The sequence below is a fragment of the Necator americanus genome, chromosome I (genome assembly GCF_031761385.1).
Source record: "Necator americanus strain Aroian chromosome I, whole genome shotgun sequence".
Taxonomy (NCBI): domain Eukaryota; kingdom Metazoa; phylum Nematoda; class Chromadorea; order Rhabditida; family Ancylostomatidae; genus Necator; species Necator americanus.
In genome coordinates, this window is record NC_087371.1 from 34,436,678 (window position 1) to 34,455,990 (window position 19,313).

At 34.3% G+C, this 19,313-nt stretch overlaps 2 protein-coding genes across 2 annotated transcripts; one reads left to right on the forward strand and one right to left on the reverse strand.

Moving 5' to 3' along the window:
* Nucleotides 1-12,122: 12,122 nt before the first annotated feature.
* On the forward strand, nucleotides 12,123-12,449 carry RB195_007771 (uncharacterized protein; the record flags this gene model as incomplete). Its single annotated transcript, XM_064181595.1, has 1 exon — nucleotides 12,123-12,449. One exon carries the CDS (start codon nucleotides 12,123-12,125, stop codon nucleotides 12,447-12,449), a length of 327 nt encoding a protein of 108 aa, XP_064038374.1.
* Nucleotides 12,450-14,367: 1,918 nt separating this feature from the next.
* Nucleotides 14,368-17,956, reverse strand: RB195_007772 (uncharacterized protein; the record flags this gene model as incomplete). Its single annotated transcript, XM_064181596.1, has 2 exons — nucleotides 14,368-14,574; nucleotides 17,885-17,956. 2 exons carry the CDS (start codon nucleotides 17,954-17,956, stop codon nucleotides 14,368-14,370), a joined length of 279 nt encoding a protein of 92 aa, XP_064038375.1.
* Between the last annotated feature and the right edge of the window lie 1,357 nt (nucleotides 17,957-19,313).

Consider the following 19,313-nt stretch of genomic DNA (forward strand, 5'->3'; position numbering starts at 1 on the left):
CGTGAGTGAATAGGTGGAAAGTAAAAAGATCAAACTAGAGTAGTAAAATGAAGATGAACTTTTTCAGCTCAAAATTTATCGTTCATACTCAATAATTTTGTTAGAGGCAGTTTTTCATGTAAAATCCACAATTAATTGATCACAAATTCGTTCCAAGTCCTTCTAAGCACAGAAAAATTTAGTTATTCCCGAAGAAAAGTCCGAAATCAGGAACGAAATTAGAAGAGTAATAGAATTTTCCACAAAGCAATTTTTCTTCCCATCAACCATATGGCAGAATTTGTGGAGGAAGTAGCCATGGACAAAGAAATATAGTAAACTATAGAAAATTAAAGGAAGAAGTTACAGAAAGAAAAAGTAAAAAAAATAGAAATACGGAAAAATAGAAGATAATAGGAAAAAAATAGGAAAAATATTGAGTAATAAATAAGTAGACAATAGACAAATAAATAGTAATAGTAATAATAAATAATAAATAGTAACTGTGACAGTAGTTACTACTACTGCTGGCAAGAACGTAGGACGAAAAATTTGAAATTAAGAAATTTTCAAAAAAAAAGTACGGTAACTAGTGAAGACTCGTCTGACCTATGGCCCCTTCAGGACCAACCATCCAAACCGTTTTCACCTCATATTTTAGTTAAAGACCGTTAAAGAGCCACAGTAGCCTTTAAACGTGTAAATAAAATTAAAGGAATTAAATTTGTGATAGAAAATGTTGCTACCGCGCCAGAAATTCTGCAATTACACACATTTTCTCATATCGATTAGATCTTTTCACACTGCTCTAATATTAGGGTACGGTAGATCAGAGGAGAAAAACTAAAAGGAATATTGTTTTGTAGTCATTAAGGGAATAAAGGAAAACCTTATGTACTAAAGATCCTTAAGTATCGTTTTGAAACATTAAGCAGCATTTAGCAGCATTTCTCGACAGAATTTATCCGGAGAAATGATGGATGCCATACGAATCCTTTACCGTTTAACTATCAACAAATTTTTCCTACATGATTTTCTATTTTCTTTCCCCATTTTCTTTCATTTTTTCCATGATTTTCTCTTTTCTTTTCTATTTTCCATGATTCTTTTTTTCTACAACTCTAAACTGATCAATGGGGAAAAATTTAATTTGTCAAACGTGCGCTCCCTCCTCGTGGTCAACGCTTCTGTGTAATTCTTCCACGAAACGTCATCCATCATTTTCCATCACCACGTCGCCAGCACCGCTAACGTTGTGAATTCAATTAACTCGACGGTTTTTTTCTCGCTCGAAGTACATCTACGTGCCAGGTGTTTTTAGCCAGAAAATTCGTGGAAAACTAAAATCCATAGTGCAACATCCATTAGCCGTTTATATCCGTTATGTTTATTCCAGAATCAGAAAATGTGAAAAGAAACTGCAGCGGTGCTAAGGATTTCTACTCCAAGGGAACCTTAAATTAGATCTACAAATCCTATAACCGGTTCATGTGTAGATTACCTCCTTCTTTCCAATTCCAACAATTCCAATTTTTCCATAAATTTTCTACTTGAAAATAACGAAGCAATTAAATGGTTGTTTTAATGAAAATCACTGTTCCTGTCGTTTTCCCAGAAAAAACCTAAAGACAGGCCGTATATCGATAAAAATACGTTTTCATTGGGTTTTTTTCTTTCTCTTTTTTGTTCCTTTCAACCCTCTCCTTTTTCTTTTCTCTAAAAAAAACTGTGACCGTCATGGATATGGAAACAAGAGATGAGATGGTGGTCGGTCACAAAAAGTTGCGCAGGAAAAAACAACAACATCGCGATAAGCAACGTAAATGGGAAAATTTCCAAGAAAATAATGTTCAGGAATAAACTGTGATCAAAATGCACGAGTTTCGTACATTTTGACCATAGTTTATTCGTTTATAGTTTATACGCGTACACAGAAGATTTCAGTCCCACTACCAAATATAGTTGGCGCCAGTTATGTTCAACCGGGTCAACGCGCCGCCTCACCCGTTGACACAAGCTCTCGCTCTGTTCTGTTTCTATAAAATTTGCATCGCGCACGAATAAATACAAATGCCAGAGGAAAAAAAAGAGAAATTGCCGATAGAAAAGTGTAGGATAGTCACTAAAAACAAAATAAATAAGGAGAAAAATATCGAAATTAATAAAACAAATAATAAAGTAAATAAATAGTGATAAATTAACGAATTAATAATGACAAAGTAAATAAGTAAACAACAAAGATCGGGTCTGTGTAAGAGGTATGTACTTAGGTGGTACCAATTTTACGACACTGTTGTAATTTAAGAGACAAGCTCTATATCCATAATCCTACCTTCTTTTGACAATAAACATCGAAAATTTTCCAAATTCCTGCCTTTTAAGAGTAGAGATTCGTTGTTTCGGTCAACTTAACAACGCGGATTTTAAACCCTCAGGTATCCAAGAAGAACTGGTGAAATACGTGGTCTAGAGCTGTATTTACTTGGTTAAGGTCGCTTTTTAACTAGAGCACAACCCAAAATTATTGATAATACTTGTGCCTTCAATTCAAGTAACTCTTTTCAAAAATTACTTTTTTCTTCAAAATAGAAAGAAGAGTTTGATGGGATATATATATATATATATATATATATATAGCATCAAAATCCACGAATTCTTAGGCCTTCGATAAAGAGGTTGCCAGATCACTAATCAAGCTGGGCCACTAATAAAGCTTCATAAAAATTTCGTTGACATAAGAAGAAAACATGGATCCACTATGTTTTTTAAAGTTTTTTTTTATTTACTATTTTTTTAAATTCTAAATTTTTCCTTCTTCCGTATTCACGATGGGTCTATCAACTATTTTCATCTCATGGAGCACCACTAACATAGAAAACAAGTAAGTAAGTAAATAGAAAATAACCGAATCAATTACGTAGAGTTGTCAGAGTAGGAATGAGTCTAAGACATAAAAACACGTTCAAAACAACAACCAAAAGTGTTTATGGAAGGAATAGTGGAACCTGTTGTCAGGCAGAGATGTAATGCACCTGATTCCACATTCCTGTGGCCGTCCGGAAAAAAAACAAACATATGCAGACGTTTTGACATGACAGCGAACTTATTTTTGATTTTCTATCCGTTCACTTTTCTTTCATTCAGCATAATTACATAGAATAAAGAATAGAAATTTTATAAATTTTAGGAAGATTTTGTTAAAAAAAATAACTCTATAAATATTCTAGCAGATACCATAATCCCTTAATTTTCCTCTTATATCCGTTAAATATTCAGTAGAGAATAGAGGTGGAACACTACCGAATAATTTTCATCGGGTTATTTCCGGAAATTTCCAGAAATTTCCCCGCTTTGCCTCAGTTAATCTTTTTTCTAGCGAGCCAACGAATTCAGTCCGGGTTAAAGAGGTTAATAAACGCCTATCCAGAGAATAAGTAATTAATAATTTAAAAAAAATTAATAATCAAAGGAATTAAAATAGATAAATAAATACTAAATCAATAATAGAAGCAGGAGTAATCAATTATCAATAAATAGATTTAATTGAGTAAAATTAATAATAATTAATAATTATAAATACAATAAATAAATAAATGATTAAATAAACAAATAATAACACAATAAGTTAGAAAAGTCAGGAGATCCCTAAATCCAATGCCTTTATCCCATCAAAGAGAATAAGTAATTAATAATTAAATTAAAGAAATCATCATAGATAAATAAATGCTGGATTAATAATAAAAGCTTGGACGTATCCAGATAAGTCCGGTACCAATTTATCAATCACAAAGGCATGAAATGCTGTCTTGGACCGGAGTGGTGTTGAACCATCGATTCCAAGGACGTAGTGATGACCTGTTACCATTGCGCTATGCTCGTAACATCATATTAAAATTTATTTTTGCTTCCGAGAACGTTACCTCTCAAGGAAAGAACGACTTTTATGTGTACTTGGCCTTAACTGTAACTTCTCAGTAACTTAGAAATTAACAAAGAAAAAACTAATTCAGCATAATTGCATCATATCAGCTAATGAATAATGCAATATTTCTTTTCTATTTCTTTTTTTTAATTTAATTTTTTTATTAATTATTTCTTTATTCTGTCGAAACTGAAAAGAAATAAAATTTCTCGTCACTTACAAAGGAATTCTGGAAGAGGAATGGGGAGGGTTAAAAGTTCACCATCAAAAAAAAAAAATGGGAGAGGATTATAGAAAATGAGGAGAAGTATACTTCACTTCTCAGGAGAAATTTTGCTTGTCTTAATTCTTAAAGAAATAAAGTACAATTCTATAAAAATAAAATATAGGAGATCATATAATTATGGTTCGTCCTAATACTTACTATGAGTGTAAGTTTTCAGCTTTAAAAATTCAAATTAATTTAATTTGGTTTTGATAAATATACAGTACTTGTCCCTTCAATACGGTACTTCAAATGGTTAATCTGTACCTTGCCAATAAACTTGGCTAAAATATTAAAATAGGGCTAGTTCTATGTGATCGATTGAAGAATCCCATTTTAGTGAATTTTTTTAAAACTAATTCCGCCTTTTTCTAATTTTCAACTGCATTCTGAGAACCTTGAGAATACAATCACGGATAAATGCACATAAGAATCATTTTTCGCCAGCAATCATAGAAATAAAATTCTAAGAATAAATTTTTGAAACAGATCTGCAAGAGCTATGCAGCGCTGGTGCCCTTTTTTCATAGGATCCAAAGAAGTGACGATAAGGAACGGAGATATCCGCGAAAATGAAAAATGAACACAAATAGTGTCTGCTGTAAAAGAAAGAAGTGCTGGATTTGTTGAGATCAGAATTCTATCTTCTTTTATTTAGCTACGACGTCTTTTCAAGGTGCAATTGTTACGGTTTTTCACCGTAAGCTCAAAAATGGGTTACTTCGAATCGCTCCGGATAGCGAGCATAGAGAAAATTGGTGCTGGATCACAGAGCAATTTTTTCTAGTAATGCTTTACTAAGTTTTAGTGCTAATAATGGATGTTCTAGTAATTTCCATTTATTTGATCCTCATTTTGTAACAATAACAGTTTTTTCTTCCCGAATTTGACAGCTATGATGACTAAGCATACCAAATTTATGATGCGGTATCGAACCCCAATCTTCCGTCAGATCCTTAAATCGATTTGATTTTGATTTCCCATAGTCGGACCAAGAGACCTGATGTTGGATGTAGTTATTTGAGCGGCTGTGCTCGAAGCGATGCGGTGAATCAGCGATTGCGATCGTGTTGGGACCGCCGCCAGCTTCACTCCGGCAGCAGAAGTGATTGAAGCTAGCAGCTGGGTCCCACCTCGATCGCAACCGCTAGCGCCAACGCGTCGCTTCGAACCTAGGCGACGCGCACGGAGCTTCATGCCATTATGACCAAATTATATAATCGTTTCTAGAAACTTTATGCATTATACCGTATCTGACACTGTCTGGAAAAATTCTACTCATTGCAGATCAAACGATGAAATCTTCAGTAAAGACATAGATTTGGTTTGAATCCAGAAAAACACCAATGAAAAAAAAAACACATGGAAATTTTCAGGATCAGAAGGGAAGAAGGTTAAGGTTTTTTTTTGAAGTTTTGCAGTAAAGTTCAAATTTACTTTTTTTTTACTAAGTGAAACGAATATGAATGAAATGTTATAATTATATATGAATTGTATGGACTAAATAAATAAAATTAATTAAACTAAATAAATTAAATAATTAATAAATATTAACAAATTAATAATTAAATAATTAAATAATAGATAATAAAATAATTAATTAAATGAATTAAAATAATTAAATAAATAGAATTATATTAATTAACTGTCATAATTATATATAAATTATATGAACTAAATGAATAAAATCAATAAATTAGTATATAACATAATATGTGCCACGACGATTGATAGCATCAACAATCAGACACCCAATTTAAAATAAAAAATAAAAGTCAGATAATATGTTAAAATTTATAATATTTATAATTAATTCTTTTATAAAACCTAAGAGAGAGAATGATGAATAAATTTTTCTAGATTAAAGAAAAAATTGTAAGAAAAAAAGAAAAGAAAGTAGTTTTAAGGAAAATTACGGGGAAAGAATGTGTGAAACGAAACAACGACAGCGACAAGGAGCGCCGATCGCAACTCGCGACGCGTTGGTATCAATCCTGGGCTGCCGGCCGTGCGGGGAGCATCATCCAACCAAACTATCCGGACATAAGATTAACCGCATTAAACTGCTCACTTGTGCCGCATGATGAACGGGGAAATCCCACCACGTAATGCGGACGCGGAAAAGCAACGGATTGACGTTGTTACAGTGAAAAATTTTCCCTAGACATTGGAAATAATGCACGTAGCGAGAAACAAATTTTTGACTTCTTTTACTGAAAAATTACACGAAAATCCATTAAATTTCCCTGGAAAATAAATGATTTAAGTGGATTCTGTATCCCAACACTTGTACATTCTCAGTCATAGAGTTAGTCTTATTGATGTTTATTTATCGAGTCTTGATTCTTATTGATTATTTATTGGATTTTAATTAATTTTGCTTTTCTAATGGTATAAATTCAGTCACTACAATTTTCGTTAAGAGTCCGGAAATATCTCACTTACTATTAAGGATTTGTCGACATCATACAATATCCACATTGAGAATTTTTAAACTTTTCTCTCGGTTTTTCTCTCGAAAATCTCTCGAAATCGAAAAAATAAGGTTGAATACAATTTGAATTGACATTGTTGACAATATTGTTAGAAATTTCTGACAATTTTCAGCTAATTCCTGCATTTTCTACATTTTTTTTATCCATTTAGAGTTCGTTATGTGCGTTTCATGTTTATTTTTTGATTTAAAGTTTTTGTTTTTTTTTTGAAATTTGTTTCGATTTTGATCCGGAAATCTATCGAAACCGGAATAAGGAGTTACTATTGACGCTTAAAATTGTGATATATCTTTCTACAATGCATTAGAAGACAATTTCCGACAATTTTCAGCTAATTCCTGCACTTTCCGCATTTTATCATCCATTTGAAGTTTGTTCTGCGCGTTTTATGTTCACCTTAACTGTTTTTAATTTGATCCTGATTTTTCTATTTTTTTTCTAAATTTCAACTGTTTATTTTGTACACTGTATATTTTAAAGGCCTCCATACTAATTTCTTTTATTCCCTTAGTAATGATCTTGTGGTACTGTAGAGAGATACTGTAATACTGTGGACACTTCGAGAATAAAAAATAGATAAAAATAAGAATAAAAGAATTTAAACATGATAAAGATATAGTGATAATGATAAAGTATGATATTAGGACAGTCTGGTATTAATGCGAATAGAATTTTGCCCATGAACCTCTCTTAACAGCTCGTTTTAGAAAAAAATCAACAGAAAAAAGTATAAACCCTACGGAAACACCTTAGCGTTTTTGAGATGCGCAATTCCTTGGCAACATTCATACACTGCTAAATTTTTGAAAAAAAAGTTTGAAATAGTTCAATAATCCGGATTTGTGCTCATAAAAATGAAAAGAACGTAAAGGAAGAGTTACAGGAAGAGAACTCTGTTCATTGTAAGAGTTACATCTTTTTTCGAGTACTGTAGTAGAAGTATTTATTAGAGGTTTGCTTATTCAAGTATGAATCCTAACGTCAAAATTGAGAACTCGAGAAAACAACGAAAATACAAAAGCTATAAAAATGGTAAAAAAAATAAGAAATAAATATGGATTTATGTAGATAATAAACAGAGAAGAATATTGAATAAAACAAAAAAAAAGATAGACAAAAAAAAGAAAACCATGAAGGGACGAAGTGGGTAGGATTCATAGCAGAAACGGGCGGGAAAGATCGAGAGCATAGTTGAAGCAAGGATTAAATGTGAAAAGATGAAGTAGGCTGCAAGGATATTAGTGGGATAAGGATCCTGGAAAAAAAAATTTATTCAACTCCAAAATCAAAACTTCAAAATTTCCAGAAAACCGCTACATACATTTCTATCATAGATGTACTATTTGAATAGATTATTAGTTAGTTCATTATTGACTAATTTGGTTCTGATCAAAGAGATTCCACTTAAGACCCATCATTGAAATAATTTTGAATTTAGAAGGGAAGCAGGTGGAAAAAATCTCTAAGAAATATTATATATATATATATATTATTTATGTCATATTATTATATTTTATATTATTTATTATATTTTATAATATACTATTTATTTCATTTCTTATATATTTTATATTTTAATTTATATAAAAAATCAATATTAATTTTATATTAAAAATGAGAGAGATCACGAGCTGAAAGGCCGATATTCGAAGGAGCGTTCGTTCAGCTGGGAACCTGGAAGCCGTCTGGAACATCGAAATTAAGCGCATCACATGTGGACTCCATCAAAAATTACGATTTTCACACACCATAAAAGCCGGCAGAAAATTCCCGAGCATGCAGCTGTTCCATATCATTTGTTGCTTATTCCAGAAACTGTATTTCTATCGGAAAAGAAGCCTGGTAAACCCTAGTGTTCATAGTTTTTATTCTCTTGTCTAGGCACTCACCCGCAAAATCCTGTTGAAACGTTCAAATGCTAATTTTTTCTCCGCAACATACCACAAAAAATAGAAATAAAAAACCGGAGTTATTTTCGTTCGGAATACATGTCTCTTAAAAAATTGAAAATCAAAAAAGAAGTTCTGAAATAAAAATTGGGGAAATATGGACGTTGGTGACGGATTTACAATCTGTCGGGTAATCATCAAATTTTCATATACTAATTTTAACTTTTCCAGACCCGACGACAAAGTTATTTTAATTATTATTTATTTAATTAATTGAATTATTTTTTCATTTTATCAAATGTTGCTGGTTTTTACAGCGGACGTTCCCGATGAAATTTCATAGAAAATTTTTAGTTTTAACTTTTTTTTAAATTTTTGATCCTAGATTCTCATTCAATAACTCAGCAGCATTTAGGTGTCGCCAGAACGTTTCACATTTCAAAAACATCAAAAACAAAAAAAGTTGAAAACTCTTCCTTTCGAATTTTTATTACTATTATTACTTATTAAAACTACAATTATTGGAATTTTTGCAAAATGTACTATGAACTTATGAAGAAAAAATATGTATTTATGACGAAAAAAATTAGCATTTCCCCAGTATGGTCAACTATAAAACTGGGCTTAATTTTTTCATGCTACGTCCAAGAAAAAAAAACATTAAAAATGCCAAAAAATAACTGAACATTAAAAACGCCAAAAAAAAATAAATGAACGTTAGAAATGCCAAAAAATAACTTAACATTAAAAATGCCAAAAAAATAACTGAACATTAAAAATGCCAAAAAATAAATGAACGTTAGAAATACCAAAAATAACTGAAAATTAAAAATACCAAAAAACTAAACACCAAAGGTGCAAAAAAAAATGACTAAACATTAAAAATGTACTTTTCTGCACAGAACAAGCGCACAGCGCTAAGCTAATCCCAGAGAATTGATCCAAACGTGCTTTTCAGAGTGTGAGGGAAATGATTTTATACATCGATGGTGTAATCGACGAGAAAAAACCTGATGATATCCGCTACTTAGTTGATACAGCTGTTCACAGAGTTGATATCGAGAGGAAACATGGCGGAGGGAAGGCGGCGGCGCCTAATTTTAGATCGGATCGAACAGGTTAATGGAAAAATGCGTGTGATATTGGGGGGGAGGGGATTCGATGGGAACCGGCAGTGATCAGCTTTTGAGATCAATTAAGCCCTACATAAAGACATTTAGACGCAAATGACACCAAATGTAATCAACCGAAGGAATGTGGAAATTCCATTTTCATTCTTGTTTTCTGACCAGTTTAATTCACCGTGAACGTGGTTTTCTGGAAAAGTACATCCAACATCTTCTCACCGTTATGCTGTCCTCGTTTCATTTAAGAATTTTTACTAACGATCTCCAAAGTCTTTTCCAGCAACCTCTAATAATTATCAAAAGTAACAGTGAAGGTCAGAAGATACCTTAGTTATGTGAATTATCGTAGTCATAAAGAGAAACGAGAAAAAAAAAAAACTCACTTTGTTGCGATCAATATTTACTAGATGGCAAAATTTCACGTTTACTTCTCAAAACGCCATTTGACAAAATCAATAGCGTTTACGTTCAATCAATTAATAGCAATGGATCATCGATTGGAGAAACGCGAAAGGAAAAAGGAATGCATTACAAGAAGAGAAAGAGGATTCGTTGCGTTGCAGACGCGTCGTGCTCACACGGTTGAACCCAATCGCCACCGACTATATTACTATCAGATAGACCAATTAATTACACGTAAGTAAATCAAAAATTGACAACAAATTAAGTACCGAATTTTGGAATTTTCTAGAAAGTTTTGAGCCAGACGAACTGTGTTTTTTCTCTACTTTTTGGTGTAACACCGGTGAATGTAAATAAACAAATAAATAAGTAAATAAATAAATGGATAAATAATTGGCGCCGTTCGGGAGTACAAAACTAATCTTTGACGTTCCTCAATTTCCGATAGCACTTAAATCTAATATTTGTTTTTGGAGCGCCTTTGCCACCGTACTGATCCAGGACAGCCTAATCGATATTGGAAAGAGTCCCAGCTGGTCCCGAAGTGAAGCAGATTAGTGTGATAGGATCCGAGCACGTAGCGCACGTGTGCAACAGCGTTTATATCGATCGATTGCACGAATTAATTCCAAAATCGATATAAATACTGCTGAGTTGTCTCTTTTTAGCATCCTTCTTATTTATCTCCATTATTGTTTACTGTATTGTTTGTTTTGTTTTATTATTATTTATTATTACATATAGTTTATACACGTACTATGTATAAATAAATATATCATAGTATATAGTTTTGCACGTAAGAATTATCATTTTACTGCAAATACCCCATTATTTTCAATAACGTCTTTAGCCATCAGTTGATTAAAAATTTTACTTTTAAGATCGCAGTTAAAATAAACAAAACGGACCGATCAACAAACAAACATGCTACTGAAATTCAACTGAACATGTTCACCTTGAAATAACAAATTGAAAAAAAAAACATGTAAAAAAAAATTCAGGTCATTTGTGGATAATTTTGTGCGCTGCACATCGAGTCGTAAAAGCGATTGAGAAATGGCTGTTTTTCGAAGACAAAGGCAATTTGGTACGCGCTGCGAAAGCCTGACATTGAACGCTTCATCGATTTTATTCGGTTTCTAATCATTTGTTTCTTATCGATTTCCAGGACTTAGATAAAGGATTTCCACAGTTTTCCACAACAATAGAGAATTTAATTGGGCCCAAATGATTTAACAAAAGATAGAACCGTGAGAAAAACACTGAGTCAAAGTCTCTTTAGAGAACCGTGTGACAAAAATTCCGATGACCTTTCTATTCGTACTTAATATGCACGAAGAAGAATCGAATATTAATGGAGTGAGAAAAAGAAAATGATTCTTTCTTCTTCTCAGATATAGTTATACAGAAACGTCTACGTTTTAAACGTTAAATGTGTCTTCAGAATTTAGGAGAAAAAAAAAGAATTTTAGGAATCTGGTGAAAAAAGCACTTGGCAAAGAAAACTGCATGTAGTTTTTGGTTTGTTGGTTAGCACCAAGAACTGCAATTTCTGTTTTGAAATTTTCTAATTTTAATATCTAATTTTTTAATAGTTTAATATAACCATCGCCTTCTTCGAGGAACATTTTCTTCCGCACGAAGAGGACAGAAAGCCGCGAAGTTTACAAAGCAAATTCCCAGAATCATCATCGACTGCGAAATCTTCACTTCGTTTGTCGGCTTTTGGAAGGATACCATCTTGGACAACATCGACGACGAGTACGATCGGCTTGTAGAACAAATTCACGGCTGTACTGAGGAAAGCGAAAAGTCCTATCTTCCAAATTTCGACATGCCAACATGTCAATGAAGAATTGGTTCCAAGCCTAAACATCTGAAGAACCTACCCCCAGTCCTCCTCGTCATCATACTGGCGAGGATCCTCACTCGTCGTCTGTCAGAATACAATGGTCGCTCCCCGATCCCAACAGCTAGCTTCACAACGTTCCCAAAGAATGGAAACCAGCAAGATTGTGCTGTTGTATAAGAAGGGAGATCAACATGATCGGCAAGTATCGTCCAATTTGCTTACTGTCTGTTATCTACAAGCTCTTCACAAGAGTTATCCTAAACAGGATAGAAAGACCATTAGATGAAGGACAGCCATGCAAGCAAGCACGGTTCCGAAAAGGACTCAGCACGATTGGGTACATCCACACTGTTCCGAAACTCATCGAGGTATCACGAGAGCATAAGATGTCGCTCTGTCTCACCTTCATCGACTTAAAGAAGGCCTTTGACTCAATTGAGACGAAAGCGCTCGTGAAAGCATTGGACAACCAAGCCGTCTACTCAGTACATAAAGTTACTTCGAGAGTTGCACAGTAAGTTCACGACCGGAATTTCGCCATTCTACAAGAACATCATGATGTTCTTGTAGAATGGCGAAATACATGACGCGAAGAGGGGGTCCGACAGGGTGACACAGTCTCCTTGTCGGACCCAGAATATTCAGTCCCACTCTCAAAAAGGCCAAGATTGGTCTCCAGCTGAACTTCGGCAAGAGGATATTCATGAGGAACTGATGGGTTTCTGATGCCTCATTCACGCTCAACGGAACGAATGTATCCGAATGCTCAAGCTGTGTATACCTAGGTCTGGAAGTCAACATAATGAGCGACCAGACCTTCAAGGTAGTCAAGAGGAAACGAGTGCCTTGGGGAGCCTGTAGGAGCATCGAGGATGAAGAGGACTAAGGACGTCCGGCTCCGTGCACGCCTATTCTACAACACCGTTCTTCCTGCTCTGACCTACGCTTAGAAAACGTGGGCGTTTCGCAAGCAGGAGGAAAATGCGATCAGCGTCATAGAATGCACAATTAAAAAGGTGCGCAAATCAAAGAAGAGATTCGAAGTTCACTTTTACGTCACCGGTTGAAGATCACAAATGCTGCAGCCCTTTCCAGAGAAAATAATATTAGGTGAGCCGTTTGGCGTCTTAACGACAATCGCTGGACCAGAGCCGCGAGCCACTAGATACCACGCGGAATGAAAGGCACCGCAGAAAAATCTCTTTACGGAATCCTTCAACAGAAAATGCGATGCTCTTCAAGTTTATGGCGAGAAGAGAAGCCACTGGGCAAACCTTTTGCACGATAGGGACAAAAGGAAGTATTGCTGGTCCCAGCTCGAGCAAATCGATGAAGAACGAGAGCACAGCAGATACAAGTGACAAGAGATCTTATTTAATATTTTTGAATCTAATTCTAATTTTCTCCACTTCTGTAATCAATAAAATCCTTCAATTCAATCCTATTCGCCGAGCTAATCATTGCGCAGATCGCTATGATATTATTCCCGAAAATTCCAGAGTGATGAGACAGAAGCTCTGACGGGGGTACAGTGCACCAATACAAAATATGCACTGATTGATTGGATATGTATATTGATTTGTTAGCATAGTGATCATAGTATAACTATGTACGGGACTTTGCATAACAGCTCAAGAATAACATAGAAGACTATGAATAAACTTTGAAAAACCGACAATGATTGTCGTTGCGGAACCGTCGCCGACCGCCGACCGTCGTCCGCTCAGTATGACACTCGTAGACAGGAAGAGTCCATCGCCTTTCAAAACACAAGCAGTTTCCAACGCTATTTCTTGGACACATCTAGATTTTATCATTCATTCTCCAAGTTAAAGTCCCTGGAAATCAAAAAAGACAAAAAGAAACCCCTTTCTAAAGTTCTAACTATAATATTCGTGGAATAAATCTATTTAAAACATTTTTAAAGCTCTAACTATAATATTCTTAAAATAAATGAATGAAAATAATTGATTCGATAAGAACTCATCCATATCTTCGGATTACCATATTACGTAGTAGCTCAAAATAAATTTCCTTCCCAAAAATTTTCGTAATTCTCCTCTGATGGTATGAACGGGTGAGATTTCCGTGTTTTCAAGGATTATTCAGCACATCTCCTGAGTTTCTTTCATATAGTACACATATTTAGGTAGACCTAAGCGAGTAGAATCTTTTTATAAATTTGTTTTAAAAATATATTTATGGAGCTTTTTAAAAATTATTTTCTTTATTATTTACTCTTTTCAAGAAATCTTCATCCTTGAGGAAGCATGGAGCGAGTGACGGTGGCCAGCGGTCACCTGCACCTTCAGTCACCGTCAGTCGGTTTTTCAATGTTCCCGAATATTACTGTACATAAATACAATAATAATAATAATAATAATAATAATAATAATAATAATAATAATAATAATAATAATAATAATAACAATAATATTAGTAGGTAGCAATAATAATGATGATAATAATGATAATAAATAATAATAATAATAATAATAATAATAATAATAATAATAATGATAATATTAATAATAGTAATAATAATAATAATAATAGTAATAATAATAATAATAATAATAATAATAATAATAATACTGATAGCAATGACAATAATATTGATAATAATAATAATAATAATAAATACTAACAATATTAATAATAACAATAATAATAATAATAATAATACGTACATACATACATATAGTAGGACAGAAAACTTAACTATGACCTATCTGTAATTACCTTCTAACATTTTTACAAAATTTAGAATTTTTTTACGAACCTATAATTTTTGTTACACTCTATACTTTTCCCATTGGTATGTTTTTGTCTACTGACGAGGTGTACTTTTCAAAACACTACACAGCTGTTCTGTAAAACAAAGTAACTAGCAGAGAGTATCATGGCTCTGAAATTTTTCAGGAAAAAAAAGAAAAAGTTCCTGAGCGCTGCCCATCAGCACGAAACATATTAGCGGGCAATATCAAAGCTGTACTTATAATAATAATAACAATAATAATAATAACAGTAATAATAATAATAGAATGCAGGACAGAAACTTGACTCTAACTTATCTGTAATTACCTTCTAACATTTTTATGAACCTATTATTTTTGTTACACTCTATACTTTCACTAAACGAATAAGTAACTTACGTTCTTAAATGAAAAATCAATACAAATACGATCAGCCATAGAAACAGTGGAAGAAATTTTCTTTATTTAATTCGCGCTAATTTTTTCTCCACATTCGTTTTATTACCACAATTATTTTCCTGGAAAAAAAAACACGTGTTTAAGAATTAGTACAGTGACCATTAACGATTCGATGACTCCCGTGAATATCTTACGCAAGGAATTTCAATGTCAACTGGATCCATAGTGGAGGTGGAAAAAAGCGACCTCTTTAACGCGGCGACCTCCTAATCTTCAAAAGCGATCATATGACCTGACGCGATTTCTTAAAGGTCGTGTCTATCTTTCGAGAAGATTAAAAACGTGATAATAGTGTGGAATGTGGATCCAGAGAATAATTTCTGGACGATAGATGTTTAGAGCTTTTTTTTAAAGAGATTTAACCATGCTGATTTGTTTTAAAGTACCGTTTAAGGAAGATTCTAGAAACCAGATTTTAAGTGCAGACTGCAGTTGAATGTCGTCAGCGCTGAACTAATCAATTTCTATTTTTTTCATGCCGTAAAGCTCACCATATTTTATAGTCAAAAGAATTGTTTAACTAATCTGCTAAATCAAACTCTACATTCAATGAATGCTTGCCTCTTAAAGAATTTAATCAAATAAAATTAAAATAATATTTTTGTATCAAAATAATCAATAAAAATGAACAAAAAATAAATATCAAAATATATTTGCGGGATACAGTAACCCTTACAGGTCACCTTCGCAAAAATTCTCGTAACTGAGATCTTTCAACGATGGTAGATAACGTTCGCTACGAAATTCCCGACCATGGCAGCAACAACACGAAATTTATCCTACGATTCCGGGAATCATCGGCCTTAGGAGCATCAGATACCACAGCTTACTTAACGACGCTACTTTTTACACCCTAAGGATGGACAAAACGAATTGTGTAAGGTGGATGTTAAAAAATCCCAAAGCAACTTTTAAGTGGAAGGAACGTACAATCTTAATGTAGTTTATGTCGTTATTTTTGCGAGCTAAGTTCGTCGATGTTGTCAGGTGTTTAAGGTGATTTTGTTAAATTAATTCGTATATTCGTTCCTAAAACTCTAACCATCCACCAAAGAATCAAAAACACAAAACTCTCAAATCCTGGCTTTAACACGCCTAAAATTTATCAGCGATAAATTGAGCGCTTGCTCTAAAATTATAACTATACTACCCTAAGACTACGAGTAGGGGAAGGAGAGCATAATATTTAAAAAAATAAAGGGAAATGATATCCACGTTGCAATTTAGAGGTGGAATTCAATTAAGAAAAATTTATAGCTGCATGAAAAATCGCAAAAATCCCCTACTAATTTATTATTGATTCGAGTGAAGTCTTTCCGAGACATGTATTTTGTACTTTTTGTTATTACTTATTATTATATTTATTTATTATTTATCTATATTTTGTACTTAAAGTGCGGATAATCAGCCTACACATCAAAAATTACAGCACATTTGACACGATCGTATATCATCATCAAATGAGTGTGGAGTGAAGCAAATGACCTAAGGCTCTGCATTAGTACAGTGGAGACATGAAACATGATGCAGTTGCGTAGGCGGCTGCGTAGGCGAAGTGATTTAGATCGAGGTGGGACCATCACGAAGTGCAACGATGAACGGTGCTAGTATGGGTCCCAGCTGGATTACAATCAGTAGCCTCACCACACCGCAGCGGGACTAGCGCTTGAAATCGTCACGAACTCTGACAATGAGTGGTGCTAGTAAGGATCCCACCTCGATAACAACTAGTAGCCTCACCGCACCGCAATGGGACTAGCGGTTTACATCGAGGTGGGACCTTCACGAACTGCAACGATAAGTGGTGCTAGCAGGGTCCCACCTGCATCACAGCCACTGGCCTCGCCGCATCACTTCAAGCGCAGCTGCTTACGCAACTACACCGTGCTTAATGCTTAATGACTTATGACCGTGCTTAATGACTTATGAACTTAATGTCGTTTTGATCCGACTATAGGAGCTGCATTCTAAGATTTTTCACAGAAGGTACAAATGTGCATCTCCTTTCAGGAAACCTAAATTCGGATGCAGTTTTCGACTTGAAGGTTGGAGAAAACAAAATACAAAATGTGCACCGCTTTTTTGACCGTAAAAATTTTTTTCACATTTCTTTTTCTTTTTGGGGTAGATAAATATAAGTTTCATTATATTTTTGAGCGATTATTTATTCGTACATATTTCCTAGAGATTTTAAGAATGTATTTGGAATCAGTGCAACGTAATGTCTCGAAGTATACTAAAAACCGCAATTCCCACATACATACAATGAATATGTGATCCTATAAAAATGGTTAAATGAATGGTTCATAAAATAATTCAAGAAAACAATGAGAGGGAAATTCTGGGGAGTTAGAATTCATTAAAAACTGAGACACATTATCTCCCACTCAGCTCAAGAAACAGCACAAAGATGTGTATGGAATGGTCTTCGGGAAATTTGATGTCCATGGATGGTCACAGTGTGTGTGAGTGTGTGACTTTCCCGGCCGTGTCCCCCCAGCTACTGTTGTCTCCCATTCCGAGCGCTGTATTATTCGAAGAAAAAAAATCGTCACAGCGCCTCGACGCGGTAAAATCAACAGTCACCAGTACAGAAGTCCCCAGAAATCCTCCGCTACCTCGAAGTGAGTTCAAAATAAGGTAGATACAGGCATAGAACTCTGTTTCGTGTCGCTATGAGGTCAGCATAAGCCTAGAGGTCCATTTTGACCTCACGGAAATCGAAAACAATGACTGACCGCTGGAATTTCAGCGGGAATTTCCGCAGGAATTTTCTTTTTGTACTCCTGATCAGAGTCCAGAAATTTCATCGGAATTCCTGCAGCTGACTAGATACGCTGGTGGCTCGATAGCAATTCATGTGTGCTAGCGATGCGAACGTTGGTTGCAGTGACCTTGTAGTCGGAGAGGTTGGTTCGGAGTGGAAATAATATGATCTACCAAGCTCAGCAAGGACAACAGTGGTTTCGGTGACAATGGAGTGAAAATAGACTCGAAGTGAGTTCAAAATAACGTAAAAGCAGGCCTGGAGGTCTGTTTCGAGTCGCTTTGAGGTCAACGTAAGCCTAGAGGTCCACTTTGACCTCACGGGAATCGAAAGCAGTGACCGATCGCAAGAGTTTCTTCGAGAATTTTTTTTTTTTGACGCCGAAAGTCATTTTTTCGATCAATTAGCAAAAAAAGTTAAAGAAACAATCACATAGAACATACCAGAGCAGAATCCAAGACTTTTATAAGAAAATCCTCGGAAAATTTCCCTAGAAGAACTCGTAAATTTAATAAAGTAGGTAAAACCGAAGAAACTAAAGCGCAAAATAATTTTCAAATTTCTAAAGCATCGTATCGGAGAATAACGGAAGAGAAATAGAGGTGTAATTTAACCTCTTCACTTTTTGAACTCTTTTTCCTCAAAGCTCTGTGGCTTGGATTATTTAAAGCTGAACAAAATTTAACAAAACTGACTGGTGCTTTATATTTTCCCCCAACAACTGCTTCAAAGTTATCCATCCAGTTCATCCAGAAAAAAATTCTATTATTTTCCACTACTTTACATCCCCCACCCAAGTAATGTGTTTTGCGCCATTCAACACTTTCTTTTATGGGGGCGCCTACAAAAAAAAAAGATTTATGTCTTTTTGCGCACACCGCGAGCGTACGGAATTTGATCCTACGTAGCTAGATCATGTGTTATTTGCCGCATTAGGAGTAAACAGTAAACAGTAAACAAATCAAACGAAGATATTAGTTGGTTACGAAAAAGATTGATGATTGAATCGAATAGGATTTTTCTAGAAATCTCTAGAACGACCTTTAAACAAAAGAGTTTCAACGTGAATTGCGCGTAAAATCACTCGGAACAGTTGTCCGAGAAATTTGCTGCTAATTACGCTCTCGATTCGATTAAAGACCACTCCAGGACGGAGCTTAGCGAGTTGTAAAACTGAAAAAAAGAAACGAATCAACAAGTTTTTGGAGAGAAACGCTGATGTGGGGGGGGGGGATGAAAGAGAAAAAATGTTGCATTGCTAGAGATAAATAGTTTTTTTTTTCTCGAGTTTTTATAGGTGTTCCATGAATAAACAATAAACAATAGGATAAACAACAAAAGGAATACATACAATTACTATTATAGTTTTTTCATATGAAATTGAGTTTTTCCTTGAGGAA